Here is a 14,874-nt window from a genome sequence, read left to right as displayed (position 1 = left end):
TGCTGTCAGTCCAATCAGAAGGCCAGCAGTACTGAAGCCTCAACAACACCATTAGGAGAGTTGGGCTCTCCTGAGACGGACTGGAGACCTCGAGCCTCCAACCAGGATGTTTTTAAAAGTTAAACATTCAGAGACCGGGGGTCAGAGGGGAAGCACCCTTTGGTTACAGCTGTAGCAGCATTCTTTGCCCCATTAATCCCCTACAGTCTGCTTCCTGCCATTAACCAATCCTCCATCCATGTCAATTATCCCACAACTCCACGAACCTTACCTTTTACACGGCACCTTATCGAAAGCCTTTTAGAAAACAAAGTATACTCGATCTACTGGCTTTCCTTTATCTACCCTATTAGTTAGATTCTCAAAAGGCCACATTAGATTTGTCAGGTATCTCTTTTTCTGAGTAATTGACCTTCTTCATTTCTTGTAATTAAAGGTAAAATAGGATGAAATAGTGAGCAAAACGGCAGATAAAGTGTGGCAGAAGTGAGAAATTCAGGATCTTTGCATATTTACTCACTGGTATTGAGTCATAGAGTCATAGAGCACAGAAAAGAGCATAGAGTCATAGAGCACAGAAAAGGCCATTCGGCCCATTGAGTCTGCGCTGGTAAAGGGCAATAAACAAAACTTATCAAAGAGCTGTTAGTTTATCATGTTTAACAATACTAACAATTTTCATTCATATAGTGTAGCCACTTAAAATGGCCAACACCCGATTCAAAATGGCGAACGGCAAAGGCTGATGGGAAAGTCAGCCAACAGGACAAAAACGAGCAGCTGCAGATTGAGTGTGTATTTACCTCTGGAAAGGCCAGACAAGATCGATACCAGCAACCATCAGCATAACAAAACAACAGCCATTTGCATACTAATGAGCAATCCCCGGGAACAATGAACAACATTTAGACACACAAAGCAAAACCAGACTCTTCGGCGCCAGCAGGAGCCTACACAAAAGGGGGTGAACGACCACCCCAAGACCCCCCATCGATCAGGGAACCACTCCAGCATTGGAGAAAATCGAACCAAGTGATTGGGACGAAGTCCAATCACTTGGGACCAGGTACAGGGTCCGCCCCGAAAGGCGGGAAGCCCCTGGGGACTATAAGAATTGAGCCCCAAGTTCAAATCGCACTCTCTTCACATCTTCACCACCACTTCTCCAGCTCTCTTCACTCTTCGGCAGCCGATCGAACCTGTAAGTTTTACTTCAACGCTCGCTACGAGATAGGCGCTCCTAGCTACCAACCTGTACCAACTTCGAATCCCGCAGGCTCCGAACCCGAACAAAAGGCCATTTGTTTCCCTGACCTGGTGGGCCAGTTCCAAGTTAAGTATAGGCCTGTTAGTTGTAGAAGTAGCTTAGACGTAGAATTTGTGCATGAGTAGTGATTACTGTGTATAATAAATGTGCTTTGATTTAAATCTTACTAATCGGTGTATTGGATTATTGATCATTACTCAGACTTGAACCACGTGGCGGTATCATAAAGATACCTGGCGACTCAAGAGCAAAGGTGATAAAACAGAGCAATTAAACTAAGGCAAAGTTAGCAACATTATTTGGCGACTCCGTTGGGATAGGTCCGGACGACAGGTAGTTGCAGCAAAAATTCGGGGACAGCCCATCGAATTTCTATGGAACACAGGAGGGTCCCGCACCACAATAAATTCCTCCACCATGTTCCAAAAGGACACGTGGCCCACTACAGCCACTATCACCCTCAGCGGCTTTACAGGCCACTCACAGCAAGGACACATCACAGCCCCTGTACCCATTCAAATCGATACCATCACCACCAAGCACCCCGTAGTTTTAGTTGACCTGCCCCACACAGCAGAACACGTTCTGGGAATCGATTTCATGAATTCCCATAATCTTTCATTCGATCCAGTCAACCAGTGTGTCTGGAAAATGGCAAAATCCGCAAGAGCCCCCGCAACGCTCAACATAGGAGAGTACACGAACAAAATTAGCGCAGTAGGCGAATTTTGGTTCAACCCGACCACACTTAGTACGGACAAGCAGGTTAGGGCAGTTCTGCAAAAGAACAGGGCAGCATTCGCGACCCACAAGCACGACTGTGGATGGATGACTGGCTCCGTACAGACAACAGGACCTGACCCTAGACCCCCAAAACAGTATGGATTTCCCCAAGAAGCAGAGGGAGAAATTTCCAAGGTAATAGAAAGCTTATTAGAGCAGGGCGTACTTAGATCAGTAGCCTCCACTAATAATGCCCCGATTTGGCCAGTGAGAAAGCCCGATGGATCATGGCGACTGACCATCGATTACCGGGAACTCAACAAAGTCACCCCCGCAGCAGCCCCCACAGTAGCAACATGTCCCGAGACCATGCTCAAGCAGGGACTCAATTCCCGCTACTTCACGGTTTTGGACATCAGTAATGGATTCTGGTCCATTCCATTGGCAAAGGCTTGCCAGTACAAATTTGCCTTCACCTTTAAAGCACAGCAGTACACGTGGACATGCCTGCCACAAGGCTTCCACAACTCCCCCTCCATTTTCCACCGACAGCTGGCAAATGGTTTAGCCAAATTTTCTCGCCCCGAATGTCTGGTTCAGTACGTAGACGACCTACTACTGCAGACAGACACCAAGGAAGAGCACATTGAGCTTCTGTCCGAACTCCTGGAACTCTTACTCAATCGGTTGTAAAGTCAACCCCAAAAAGGCCCAGATTTTGGAAGATAAGGTGATATATTTGGGAACAATTATCACACATGGTAAACGTGAGATCGAGCATAAAAGGATTGACTTGATTGCTAAATTACCCCTTCCCCAGAACGTTTCGGCCCTCCGGTCGTTTTTAGGACTGGTTGGCTACTGCAGAAACCACATTGACGGTTTCGCCAGCAAGGCAGCGCCCCTCTCAGACTTCCTAAAGAAAGGAGCCCCCTGGGAATGGCTTCCGCAACATACGGATGCTGTGGACTCTTTAAAACAAGCACTCATAGCAGGCTACAAGCACTACAAGTTCCAGACCCGCTTTCCCCTTACGCCATAGAGGTAGCGACCACAGACCGCACCCTTTCGGCTGTGCTCCTGCAGGAACGGCACGACCAGTTAAGGCCCGTAGCTTATGCCTCCAGAATTTTAGATGCTGTGGAGCAGGGATTTTCAGCCTGTGAGAGGCACCTGCTCGCAGTATTTTGGGCAGTGCAGTATTTTTCATATATTACCGGACTGAACCCCATCACAATCCTCACAGAACACACCCCCACCCAACTTTTACTGGACGGACGACTCAAGGACGGTACAGTAAGCCAGATTAGAGCAGCGAGATGGACCCTTCTCTTGCAGGGACGGGACAGCACTGTTAAAAGGACAAAAACGCACACCTATTTAGCCGACAACTTACAGTACCCCGGAACCCCCCACGAATGTGAGATTATCTCTCCACACCACAACACAGGCCCCTTTATTGCAAAAAAACCCCTCAGAAAGATTTTTCATTCGATCCAGTCAACCAGTGTGTCTGGAAGATGGCAAAATCCGCAACACTCAACATAGGAGAGGATGCGAACATAATTAGCGCAGTAGCCGAATTTTGGTTCAATCTTTCATTCGATCCAATCAACCAGTGTGTCTGGAAGATGACAAAATCCACAAGAGCCCCCGCAACGTTCAACATAGGAGAGTATGCGAACAAAATTAGCGCAGTAGGCGAATTCTGGTTCAACCCGACCATGCTTAGTACGGACAAGCAGGTTAGGGCGGTTCTGCAAAAGAACAGGGCAGCATTCGCGACCCACAAGCACGACTGTGGACGGATGACTGGCTCCGTACAAGTAACAGGACCTGACCCTAGACCCCAAAAACAATATGGATTTCCCCAAGAGGCAGAGGGAGAAATCTCAAAGGTAGTAGAAAGCTTATTAGAGCAGGGCGTACTTCGATCAGTAGCCTCCACAAATAATGCCCCGATTTGGCCAGTGAGAAAGCCCGATGGATCATGGCAACTGACCATCGATTACCGGGAACTCAACAAAGTCACCCCCGCAGCAGCCCCCACAGTAGCAACAAGTCCTGAGATCATGCTCAAGCTGGGACTCAATTCCCGATTCTTTACGGTTTTGGACATCAGTAATGGATTCTGGTCCATTCCATTGGCAAAGGCGTGCCAGTACAAATTTGCCTTCACCTTTAAAGCACATGCCTGCCACAAGGCATCCACAACTCCCCCTCCATTTTCCACCGACAGCTGGCAAATGGCTTAGCCAAATTTTCTCGCCCCGAATGTCTGGTTCAGTACGTAGACGACCTACTACTGCAGCCAGACACCAAGGAAAGCTTCTGTCCGAACTCTTGCACTCAATTGGTTGTAAAGTCAACCCCAAAAAGGCCCAGATTTTGGAAGAAAAAGTGATATATTTGGGAACAATTATCACGCACGGTAAACGCGAGATCGAGCATAAAAGGATTGACTCGATTGCTAAATTGCCCCTTCCCCAGAACGTTTCAGCCCTCCGGTCGTTTTTAGGACTGGTTGGCTACTGCCGAAACCACATTGACGGTTTCGCCAGCAAGGCAGCACTCCTCTCAGACTTCCTAAAGAAGGGAGCCCCCTGGGAATGGCTCCCGCAGCATACGGATGCTGTGGACTCTTTAAAACAGGCACTCATAGCAGCCCCCGCACTACAAGTTCCAGACCCGCTTTCCCCTTACGCCATAGAGGTAGCGACCACAGACCGCACCCCTTCAGCCGTGCTCCTCCAGGAGAGGCACGATCAGTTAAGGCCCGTAGCTTTCGCCTCCAGAGTTTTAGATGCTGCGGAGCAGGGATTTTCAGCCTGTGAGAGGCACCTGCTCGCAGTATAGAAGTTGATAAATTCTTGATTTCTCGAGGAATTAAGGGCTATGGAGAGAGAGCGGGTAAATGGAGTTGAAATCAGCCATGATTGAATGGTGGAGTGGACTCGATGGGCCGAATGGCCTTACTTCCGCTCCTATGTCTTATGGTCTTATAGAAGTATTCTGGGCAGTCCAGTATTTTTCATATATTACCGGACTGAACCCCATCACAATTCTCACCGAATACACCCCCACCCAACTTTTACTGGACGGACGACTCAAGGACGGTACCGACAGTCAAATAAGAGCAGCTAGATGGACCCTTCTTTTGCAGGGACGGGACATCACTGTTAAAAGGACAAAGACACACACCTATTTAGCCAACAACTTACAGTACCCCGGAACCCCCCCATGAACGCGAGATTATCTCTCCCCACCACAACACAGGCCCCCTTATTGCTAAAACACCCCCCAGAAAGATAGGTAGTTCAACCCAGAGCCCCCAGCACACGGACACGTGTGAGCCCATAAAGATCTATGTGGATGGATCTTCCACAGTCTTGGATGGGAAGCGCATAACAGGTTGCGGTATATATGTCGAGGACGCGGAGGGACGCGCCCTTGAGGAAATATCGTTAAAACCTCCAGGCTACTAAGGCGCGCAGGCAGCAGTGCCCGCGGTCATCGCGTATATAGTGGAACACCCAGATTCCTTCCCCAGCCCAGCAGACATATACTCGGACAGCCTCTATGTCTGCAACAGCCTCACGGAATTTCTGCCCCTGTGGAAAGCAAGAGGATTTGTTTCCGCAGACGGAAAACCCCTCCCCTCAGCCCCATTGCTCCGTCATATTTTACAGAGAGCCCAGAACAGGACCTTTGGGATAATCAAAGTCCGCAGTCACCATCGTTCCTCCCACCCTGGAAATGTAAACGCCGACGCACTGGCTAAAGCAGGTTCCAGGCATGGATACCTTTGGACACCCCCCAAAATCGCACCAGTGAGTGCAGTTCAGGTCTCACAGACAAAGATCGAGGATCTAGTGCAGGCCCAGAAACAGGACAACAATCTCAAGGAGATTGTGAAAGGACAATATCCAGCTCCCTATGAGAGATTTAGAAATGCACTGACCACACATGACGGTGTGGTGTTAAAAGACACCTTTTATGTGGTTTCTGAACAGGACAGGAAACAACTGATTTGTTTGTTCCATGACGGTCATGGACATCAGGGAATCGATCCCACTACAGCCCATCTCAAGCAACTTTGTTGGTGGCCGAATTTAAAGGATGATGTAAATCACTACATCGAGAATTTCTTATCTGTGCCCAGAATAATCCGGACAGATATGCCAAAAGGGTTCAACTCAGCCACACCCGACCCGTTAATGGCCCCTGGACTAACCTCCAGATCGATTTTATAGGACCATTGTCCCCTTGCAGGAATGGCTATAAATATGTACTTCTGGTAATTGACACATTTACAAAATGGGTGGAAGCATTCCCAGCCCGCACAAACACCGCAAAAACCACAGCCAAGATTTTGACCCACCACATCTTTACAAGATGGGGACTCCCCCGTAGCATTGAATCAGACCAAGGTTCCCATTTTACGGGACGTGTCATGCAGAACGTCCTCATGATATTTGGCATCACCCAAAAATTCCACATAGCATACCACCCACAGCCGAGTGGTATCGAGGAGCGCATGAATCGGACCCTAAAATCCACCCTCAGAAAAATGGTCCAGCAGAACAACACCACTTGGGACTCAGTCCTCCCTTTTGCGCTGATGTTTTTATGTAACACAATTTCAACTTCCACAGGTTACACCCCACACACTCTCATGACCGGACGCCCCATGAAAGGCACAGAATATTTATTAGGTTTGGACTTGACCAGCCCCGAAGTGACGGCCCTCACACACGAGAAAGCAGTACAGCAATTAGTGGAAAATGTTAAAACGGCTCAGCTAGCAGCCGCAGTAAAATTGGGCACAAGGAAGAAAAAGAGCAAGGCTTGTTTCGACAAGACAGTGCATGCGACTGAGTACAGTATAAGACAGCAAGTTATGCTCTCTGTATATAACCGCAGAACATTCCTGTCACCAAAATACTCGGGTCCGTACTCCATTGCGGATAAAGTAAGCCCTTCCGTGTACAAAATAAAGTACCCCAACGGTAAGACTGCGTGGTTCCATATAAACCAGCTGAAGGCATATGGAACACAGTCGAACCACGCACACCACGTCATGCTCGACGCAGCACACCATGCCCCGCCCACAGCCAACGTAACCCTACCATCCCCCAACACGTCCAGCCCAGCCACGGACTCGACCTCGACTCCACCCCCGAAGTATACACTCCGCCCCGGAACGCCCACAGACTGCAGCAGCAGAGACAGCGACTGTGACTCGGACGATAGCCACAGCACACCTCCCTACTATCCCCATGCAACAGGACCCACACCCAGCGATTCCGACTACGATCCAAGTGATCCCTTCATGATCACTTTCCTGAACAAACCCCACCACCGACCACCGAACCACACTGAGGACCCCGATTCTGTCCCCACACAACTAGACACCAGCTATTGGCACCGAGATAACTCGTTCCGACACGTCCGCAATGACGAGAGCGACCCCTCGTCACACCATGCAGCCCTTTCAGCCCTGATACACTCAAGAGTTTGGCACCCGGGAGAAGATGAGGACCTTGGGTCTGACTCCCAAACCGAGAACCCCTTTGCGACCCTGTTCGCAACCGAGAACTGAGGTGTCCTGATGATGTTCTAAAAGGAACCGCTTGGGAGAAGTGGTGTCCTTTCTGATGGAACCTGCAGAATGTTTTATGTTGTTTGTAAGTCTGTTACATGTTGTTTGTCAGACAGGAAAAATATTTCACTGCCCCACACCTATTCGGCCGAAACCTCTGAGGACTTGCCGACAGAGACTCACTATTGGCAGACACTAGTTCAGCGGAACTAGCTTGTCTACAGAGACTGGTTAAGGAACCAGATGCCCGTTCGTAACTGCCCTTCTGGTTCGAAGGTAGAACCACTACGGCAGCCCCACCACGATGACTACATATCTTGCCCGTTCTTGTCGGTTGCTCAGGCAGTGGAGAAACGGCTTGGGACCCACCCTGCCTGGGAACCCCCCTCTGGTCAACTACGCTCGGGTAGGAGAGACACGGCATTGGTAGCCGTCCTACCCGGGGACTCCATCCAACTCTTACCCGTCGCGGCCCATACGCACCTCATTTTGGCACTTTCAGTTCAAAAAGTTTTGTTTTGTTTAGGTAACCTTTAGGTTGCCAACCACATGCTATTTACATCCTGAAACATTTGGATGGTAAATTGCACAGTCTGCGGGACGGCTCGCTCTATTTCATTATTGGGAAGTGTGTCTTGTCCTAAAATTCGTTTTCTGAAAAAAAAATGAGGGAGTCACACATAGTGACCAATTATAAAGGGAGTAATTGGCACTACAGGACAGACACACTATCGTACGAGATATTAAACAAAGATAGTTACAGACACTATGCTTATTTCCACAGAACTACAGAAGCTCCAGGACCGGAGAAGAGAAGAAAGAAAAGGAAAGAGAAGAGCCATGAGGACTTCCTTCATATGGATCATCACCTTTACAAACATTTGGTTGCGAATGAACGCGAACCCCATGACTTCAAGCCCGCCAGCCGTTAATGTTTCACTTCCCCCCAGTACCCAGGGCCCAGTCACCAGCGACACCACATCATCTTGGTGTGCCAGGTTTATAACCTGGTACTCTCTGGCATATGTAATAGAAACATTACTGGTATTAGCGATACTCTGCTGCATCGTGCAGACTATGCGTCTACGGAAATGGAGAAGGAGAGACTACCGCGCTCGAACCCCGGTATATCAGATCAGATCCCCTATGTTCAGATACGACCAGACCCCCGACCCCCGCGATCTATAATAAAGAGCATTCACTTGCGTTTATTGTAAATAAAGAAATGTAAAGAACTGTTCATGAGTAAATTGTACGATCCTGAGCTTGACTGCCAAGCCAGGAAGACTGATGTATAAAATGCTATGATTTTGTTTGTATGGTTGAGGAAGTTAGGATGATGAAATGTTTAAGTGAGTGTAGTGTATTAAGAATAGTTAGAGGTTCCCAGTTTATTGTTTTGTAATGCAGGTCCCTGTTTGACATAGCGCACTTAGAATTGTTAGTTAAAAAAATTTTGCATAGCTATGGTCAGTGCAGAGGCCATGAAGGAAGTGTCCCCCCAGGTCAGGGAATGGAAAGCAACATAGTTATGTGATCCTTCACGCTTCGCGTTAGGATCACAAGGAGGGAATGCAGCCAGTTAAAATGGCTAACTCCCGATTTAAAATGGCTAACTCCCGATTTAAAATGGCGAACGGCAAAGGCTGATGGGAAAGTCAGCCAACAGTACACAAACAAGCAGCTGCAGGTTGAGTGTGTATTTACCTCTGGAAAGGCCAGACAAGATCGATACCAGCAACCAACAGCATAACAAAACACCAGCCATCTGCATATTAATGAGCAATCCCCGGGAACAATGAGCAACATTTAGACACATAAAGCAAAACCAGACTCTTTCGCGCCAGCAGAAGCCTACACAAAAGGGGGTGAACGACCACCTCAGGACCGCCCATCGATCGGGGAACCGCTCCAGCATTGGAGAAAATCGAACCAAGTGATTGGGACAAAGTCCAATCACTTGGAACCAGGTACAGGGTCCGCCCCGAAAGGCGGGAAGCCCCTGGGGACTATAAGAATTAAGCCCAAGTTCAAATCGTTCTTCTTGACCGGGTCACTCAGCAACACGAACCAACCCTTGACAGTGACCGGTTCAGCCGCCTCCGATATCCAGTAAGTCTTACTTCAACGCTCGCTACGAGATAGGCGCTCCTCGGTGTATTGGATTATTGATCAGTACTCGGACTTGAATCACGTGGCGGTATCATAATGATACCTGGCGACTCAAGAGCAAAGGTGATAAAACAGAGCAATTGAACTAAGGCAAAAGTTAGCAACACAATGCAACACCGCCCCCTTTGCATATCTGCCTGTCCTTTCGATAAGACACATTTCCTTGTATATTTAGATCCCAGCCCTGATCCCCTTGCAACCACGTCTCTTGTGATACTCACAACATCGTACCGGCCAATTGGAACCCACCTCTTCATTCACCTGAGGAAGGAGCTGCGCTCCGAAAGCTAGTGATTTGAAACAAACCTGTTGGACTTTAACTTGGTGTTGTAAGACTTCTTACTGTTGGACAGGGCCATGGGCTGAGGCTCCTGCAACCCTACCACCTGGATCCCTCTACCTGCCTCACTTGCAGCCACACACCCCTGTCGCTGACGACTGGCCGAATTCAAGGTATATAATCTAAGGGGTGTGACTGCCTCCTGGACACAGTGTCCAGGTAACCCGCCCCTTCCCTGATGTGTTGCAGCATCCGAAGCTCAGAATCCAGCTCATCAACTCTGAGCCGAAGTTCCTCAAGCAACCAACACTTACTGCAGACGTGGTCACTGGGAACTACAATGGGGTCCACCAGCTCCCACATCATGCAGGAACAACACATCACCTGACACTCCATCTCTATTTTATTTAATTAGTTTTAAATTTGTTTTTTATGTTTTTATTTAAATCAATGCCAAAGGAGCATTGGAAGAATGGAGAGAATAAATAATTATATATGTGGGTTTCATCAGTATGTGGGCTGAGACAGAGATGGCTTCAGGTGATATTGTGACAGTGGAAGTAGGCGGTCCGGGTGATGGGGTGGAAACCGTATCGGAAGCTCAGCTCAGGTCATATAGTTCAATGCTGTGAGCAGTCTGGTTAAACGTGAGAATGTAGCCAAAGAGGGTGATTTAATTATTAGCTAGGGAATACAGTAAGTAGTGGGAACCAAAGACAAGGCTTTGGATTTGCCAATGTTTAACTGGAGGAATGTTTGGTTCAAGACTGGTTCAGAGGGCAGAGGGTAGTGGGTGCCTGGAACTCACTACCGGAGGAGGTGGTGGAAGCAGAGACGATAGTGACGTTTAAGGGGCATCTTGACAAATACATGAATAGGATGGGAATAGAGGGATACGGACCCCAGAAGTGTAGAAGATTTTAGTTTAGACGGGCAGCATGGTCGGCGCAGGCTTGTAGGGCCGAAGGGACTGTTCCTGCGCTGTACATTTCTTTGTTCTTAAGACTGGATCCTGAATGAACAAGCTGATAACAGTGGAGGGGAAAGGTGCAGTGCAGTAAAGTTGGGTGTTGTCAGCATCCACACAAAACTAGACATTCAGTTTTTTGGGTGATTTTACCCTTGAGCAGCAGGAGGGTGAGGAATAGGAATGGGCTACGGGTAAATTCCCTGGGAGACTCAACAATAACTTGCAGTTAAATAGAGCCTTTAACATGGCAAAGAAAACCCACAGGACTTGTGGAACGTTATCTGATGCAATTTGAAACGGAGCCACATTGATGTATTAGCACAGGTGGCTGAAAGCTTGGTTAGAGTGATGAGGTTTTGAGGACCGATTTAAAGGGGAAATCTCGGAGCTTAGGACCTAGACAGCTGAAGACATAACCATCGATGGGGGAGCGATGAAAATCAGGAATGCACAGGAGGCCAGAACTGGAAGAACACAGAAATCTTGAACCGTTGTCAGGCTGGGGGGCGTCAGAGTTCGGATGTGATGAGGCCATCGCGGATGGATTCCAGAGATGAACGTGCAGGAAGATCAGTCATTCTAATAGATATTCATTGGCTAAGCCTGGTGAGGGCTAAATTCAGTAAGTGTTATTTAATACTCCTTTCTTAATCAATCGGTCATTTAAAATGTATCTTCTTCAGATTTACCTTTGCCCTGCTGTTCTTATTTAAGTGTTCTGTTTCAGATGTATTTCTTACACTCGGAGCACTAAAAAAAAGCAATGCGAAATTTCAAATGCAAGGCTTCACCCGTCACACTTGCTTAAACAGTGTACATCTGAATCAATGAACATGTGAGACCGCCTATTCTTGGTTATAAACATAGCTGACAATTCAGACCAGAGGAAGTAGACATGCTGAATAGCTGCACATTCATAACAATTTAGCATTTCATCAGAAACGGCAAGCAAGTTAAATTATATATGTGGTCTTAACCAATACATTTGTATCACAAACTATCCCTAGGACGTATATGTCCAAATCACACACATACACACACATAGAAAACAAGATCTGGGTTGCCAACCCAATATATTCACTGTAACATATTCATAAAATGTTATTTTGCTAATTTGAGTACAATGTATGTTCCCATTAAGATAAACTTGTAATTTCTCTTCATGATATTTTATTGCATTTTTAGAATTGCTACTTAAGTGAAAGTTCATGGACAACATTTTAAACTGCTCTGAGAATGTCATACTTTGTTCTAACTTTACCCAAGTAATTTTTTTAAATGCCTCACTGAAAGAGTATAATTCTTAATAAACATAACGAAAACATGAAGAGACATCAGTAACATTCATTCCGATTTGCTGTGCTTCTCCAAGAAGCAAAACAATCAATGTCAATGTACCCATTTTCAATCCAAGCGAAGAATTTCTACTCAAGTTAGTGGACACACTACAATCACTTCCCGTCCGCATCGATTTATGTACTAGAAATGATCTGTCCAAATCACATACATATTCCCACATTGCAAAATATGCGAAGCACTGGTGGTAACAGAAAGAACAACCTGATTTGTCCATTAGTAAAATGCCATTGCCTGCACAGCGAGAGACTTTCACTTACACGGGGTACACACGTAGCTTTCCGTATACTCTCCTCCATCTCCTTCCCTCCCGGGTGTATTTTTGCCACATGCATCCACATTCTTTGCCAAGTTCGCTCATCAATCGGGAAGCCACTTTTATTCACATAGAAAAGCACCCCACCATCTTTCTCGTCTTCTTCTCCGGAAGATTTGCTGGCATTGTTACTCGAAGCTGTTCCCGGATTTACACCTGTAGTATTAGCAGCCTTTGATCTGGTTTGCTTGCCTACTTTAACACCAACGCTCTTGCCACTGACTCCTGTCATGTTAATATATCCTGGCACCCCCCGATTCCCTTTCCCTGCCCTTCAGTCCAATGTTCATCTATGATGGATTCATCGCAGCGATATGGTTTTAATCGCTTCCTTCCAAATTCATTGAAATTGCTGCCTCAGCGATTCCCATGATCACAATCCGGAGTCACCGTCTTCCCCTGCTTGTTACAAACCAGATTTTGTTACTCCGTTACCCAGCAGTCGGTCAGTTTCACTCATTCATATTGGCTGATCCCAGGAGCTGGTAGGCGTGGCCATGAGTCATCCGTGCGGTCACATTGGCTGCTGCCATCGAATGAAGCGGCAGTAATGACATTCACGACGATTCCATTGGCTGCGAGTTAATTGTAAGGCGGGGCTAAAAGTGAATAAATAAACATAAATTAAGATCTCTCCTGAACCTCGATTGTGACCTCGCGTAGCACAGTAAATGGGCGCCAAGTCGTCTGTAACATATTGAGGGTCGGTCCTGTGTTCTTTACAAGTGGGTCTGCACTACTGCCACCCGCTGGCTTCCTCCCTAGTCAGACCAACAATTTATATATATATGGATATGAAAGATTGGATATTCACTTTAGCTTTTAATATAGACTCCTAACAAAGGCATAACGCTGTGTTAAAGAATATCAAAATCAAATAAATACAATAATAGCAATTAGAAATAAATAAATCTACATCACCACATCTGTGGGCACTGCACATGTTAAATCAGAATTTATGCTCTTAGAAGAATGAACGCAAAGGAGGACGAATGGATATGAAACGCACATTTGAGGGATATGCTAAGAGATAATGACATGCTAATTCAACGACTTGGGGAAATAAAAGAATGCTTTCATGACTTATTACAAATGCATAGTTATTTTCTGCACATACAAATTCCACATAACAATTAATCTGTACATGGGTCATCAGGGGGGCAGAACCGAGGATAACGCTGCTACATCTGTTTGGAGAATAACCTTTAAGTGCCAGACCTAAGGAATATAAAAGCTGAGAAAAAAAATTAACTTGTTGAGATCATATCTGGAGGACTGTTTGAGGTCTCCTTATTTAAGAAAGGGTGTAAATGCAACTCAGAGAAGGTTTACCAGAATAATACCTGGAATGGGAGGGTTGTCTTCTAAGGAAAGATTGGACAAACTGGGCTTGTATCCGCTGGAGTTTAAAAGAGTAAGTGGCGAGTTGATTGAAACATATAAGACCCTGATGGTTCTGGACAGAGTGGATGTAAAGTGGATGTTTCCTCGTGTGGGGGAATCTGAAACTAGGGGGTCGCTGTTTCAAAATAAGTGGTCGCACATTTAGCACAGAGATTAGGGGAAAACAATTCTCTCAGAGGGTTGTAAATCTTTGGAACCCTCTTCCTCAAAAGGCAGTGGAAGAAGAGTCTACAAGTATTTTAAAGGCACATCCAGATAGATTCTTGATTTTTAAAAAGAGTGGGGGGTGGTAGTGGAAATGTGGGGTTGAGGTTACAGTCAGATCAGCCATGATCCAATTGAATGGTGAAGCAGGCTTGAGGAGTTGAATTGCCCACTCCTGCTCCTATGTTTGTATGTATGTAAAGCACATCTATCCCTCTTTCCATAATATTTCTGGAGCAGCTCTTAGTGTTATCAAGAAGGCCAGTCAGCCTGTCCTGCCTGTATCAACTCTTTGCAAGAGTCCCACTCTCTTGCTCTTTGCCATAGCCTCAAAATCTTTGGCCTAAAGCCCCAGAGGCTACAGTACTTCAGATGCACATCCACGCACCATTTAAATGAGCTCAGCATTTCTGCCTCTACTACTTTTTCAGGCTGTGAGCTCTTGAACCTACCACCCTCTGGTTAAAATCATTTTCCTTCATCTCCCCTCTAATCCTTCTACCAATCACTTTAAATGCGTATCCTCTAGTCATTAACCTCTCTGCTAACATAAATAGGCCTTTACCATCCATTCTATCCA

At 46.6% G+C, this 14,874-nt stretch overlaps 1 protein-coding gene across 1 annotated transcript in view; it reads right to left on the bottom strand.

Moving 5' to 3' along the window:
* Positions 1-13,159, bottom strand: part of vash2 (vasohibin 2) — a 233,509-nt gene extending 220,350 nt beyond the window's left edge. The window contains exon 1 of the mRNA XM_072508879.1: positions 12,631-13,159. Coding sequence (XP_072364980.1) covers positions 12,631-12,918 — 288 coding nt within the window. The 5' untranslated portion in view covers positions 12,919-13,159. The remainder of the gene's footprint in view (positions 1-12,630) is intronic.
* Between the last annotated feature and the right edge of the window lie 1,715 nt (positions 13,160-14,874).

This window comes from Scyliorhinus torazame, chromosome 1, assembly GCF_047496885.1.
Source record: "Scyliorhinus torazame isolate Kashiwa2021f chromosome 1, sScyTor2.1, whole genome shotgun sequence".
NCBI lineage: Eukaryota > Metazoa > Chordata > Chondrichthyes > Carcharhiniformes > Scyliorhinidae > Scyliorhinus > Scyliorhinus torazame.
This window is presented reverse-complemented; position numbering and strand designations above follow the sequence as displayed.